At 38.9% G+C, this 2,382-nt stretch overlaps 1 protein-coding gene across 1 annotated transcript; it reads left to right on the plus strand.

Annotated features, from left to right (window-relative positions):
• Positions 1–997: 997 nt before the first annotated feature.
• On the plus strand, positions 998–1,801 carry LOC125868456 (uncharacterized). Its single transcript, XM_049549100.1, has one exon. It carries the CDS (start codon positions 998–1,000, stop codon positions 1,799–1,801), a length of 804 nt encoding a protein of 267 aa, XP_049405057.1.
• Positions 1,802–2,382: the final 581 nt, after the last annotated feature.

Consider the following 2,382-nt stretch of genomic DNA (forward strand, 5'->3'; position numbering starts at 1 on the left):
TGGCCGATACTTGCTGAAAACCCAGTAGATGAAGGATATGAATTGCTTAGAACATATTTCCCTGATGAAGACTTATTGTTTGTAGGGGAAGACATATCAGAATCATATCCTGAGTGGAGAATATTCTTTGATGGAGCAGTAAACTCTATAGGATCAGGAATTGAAGCAGTGTTGATATTTGAATCGGGGCAACATTATCCAGCAACAGCAAAGCTTAGATTCCGATGCACTAATAACATGGCTGAGTATGAAGCATGTATTCTTGGCATTAGAATGGCTCTTGACATGAATGTTCAAGAATTACTGATAATTGGTGATTCAGACTTGTTGATTCATCAAGTTCAAGGAGAATGGGTGGTGAAGAATCTTAAAATCTTACCTTCCATACAATTGGTACGGAGATTATGCAAAAGATTTAGGAAGACTGAGTTCAGACACACACCGAGAATACAAAACGAGCTTGTTGATGCCCTTGCAACCATATCGTCCATGATGCAACACCCAAAAAAGAGTTATATTGATCCACTTAAGATAGTTTTAAAAGAACAACCAGCACATTGTTCACATGTGGAAGTAGAATGGGATGGGAATCCATGGTGTATCGATGTGAAAAAGTACTTAGAAATTGGCGAATATCCAGAAAAAGCAACAAGTATTCAAAAGAAAACAATCCGAAGAATGGCAAACAATTTCTTTTTGAATGGAGAGGTTCTTTATAAGAGGACACCCGATCTGGGATTACTGAGATGTGTGGATGCTGCAGAAGCCACATAATTGCTTGAAGAAGTGCACGCTGGAGTGTGTGGGAGGCATATGAATGGATTTACATTAGCAAAGAAAATTTTATGGGCGGGGATACTTCTGGATGACTATGGAAAATAATTGTGGCAGATTTGTCCAAAAATGTCATAAATGCCAGGTACACAGAGATCTGATCAAAGTACCACCCCACGAGCTCAATGCGATGAGTTCCCCTTGACCATTTGCAGCCTGGGGCATGGATGTTATTGGACCGATTGAGCCTGCTGCCTCCAATGGTCATAGGTTGACTTTGGTCGCCATTGATTACTTCACAAAGTGGGTCGAAGCTGCTTCCTACAAAACTATGACAAAGAAAGTTATGGCCAATTTTGTTCGCAACAATTTGATATGCCGTTTTGGAGTTCCAGAGTCTATCATCACAGACAATGGAGCAAATCTGAATAGTCACTTGATGAAAGAGATATGTGAACAATTCAAAATTACCCACCACAATTCAACTGCATATCACCCTCAGATGAATGGAACTATGGAAGCTGCTAATAAGAACATCAAGAGGATACTGAGAAAGATGATTGACAACTACAAATGTTGGCATGAAAATTTGCCTTATGCTTTGCTAGGTTACCGCACCACAATCCGAACCTCAACTGGAGCAACTCCTTACCTATTGGTATACGAAACAGAAACAGTGATACCAACTGAAGTTGAGATACCATCTTTAAGGATTATTCAGGAAGTTGGATTGAGCGATGCTGAATGGGTTCGTAACCGATATGAGCAATTGGCATTGATTGATGAGAAAAGAATGAGTGTAGTTTGTCATGGCCAGTTGTATCAACAGATAATGACTCGCACTGTCAACAAGAAAGTAAGAGTTCGAACATTTAATGCATGCCAATTGGTGTTGAAATGCATTTTCCCTCATCAAGAGGAATATAAAGGGAAATTTGCACCTAATTGGCAAGGACCATATGTTGTCCACAAAGTACTATCAAGAGGAGTTTTGGTTCTAACAGAGATAGACGGTAGAGTGTGGTGAAAAGCTATCAATTCAGATGCCTTCAAGAGATACTACATTTGAAGGATGCTATTTCTTTCATTTATTTCCTTGTAATTGCAGTTTGTTTGTAATTATTATCGCATTATGTTTTGAAACATTCCATTGTACTTGATCTAACCTGAATTCTCAAGAATGAGATACGTAGGCGGTCTATGTCGGCCTCGGTCGTTTCCTTATCAAATTTTCTATTTTTGTCAGTTATCGAGATGGGAACTACGTTTGACCTGATTCCTGCCTCAACGGGATACGTAGGCGCCACAAGGGTTTGGTTATATTCCCAATAAGATTCCCATTTCCCCTCATAATGGAAACTGGGACAGAATTTTTGAGAGAACCTCAAAAATTCTACAAAAAGAGTCATTTCCTACAAACAAGAGTCAAGGATCATATCGAAATGTGCAACTGGGAATAATTTTGAGAAGATCTCAAATTCAAGACTCTCATGATCATCATCAGATTTGTTTTTGAAACATTTAATTGGGATAGAATTTTTGAGAAGGACCTCAAAAATTCCATCAAGGATACTCGGACCTTCGAAATCGACTTCAATTGCCTTAAAT

This window comes from Solanum stenotomum, chromosome 6 (assembly GCF_019186545.1).
Source record: "Solanum stenotomum isolate F172 chromosome 6, ASM1918654v1, whole genome shotgun sequence".
Taxonomy (NCBI): Eukaryota; Viridiplantae; Streptophyta; class Magnoliopsida; order Solanales; family Solanaceae; genus Solanum; species Solanum stenotomum.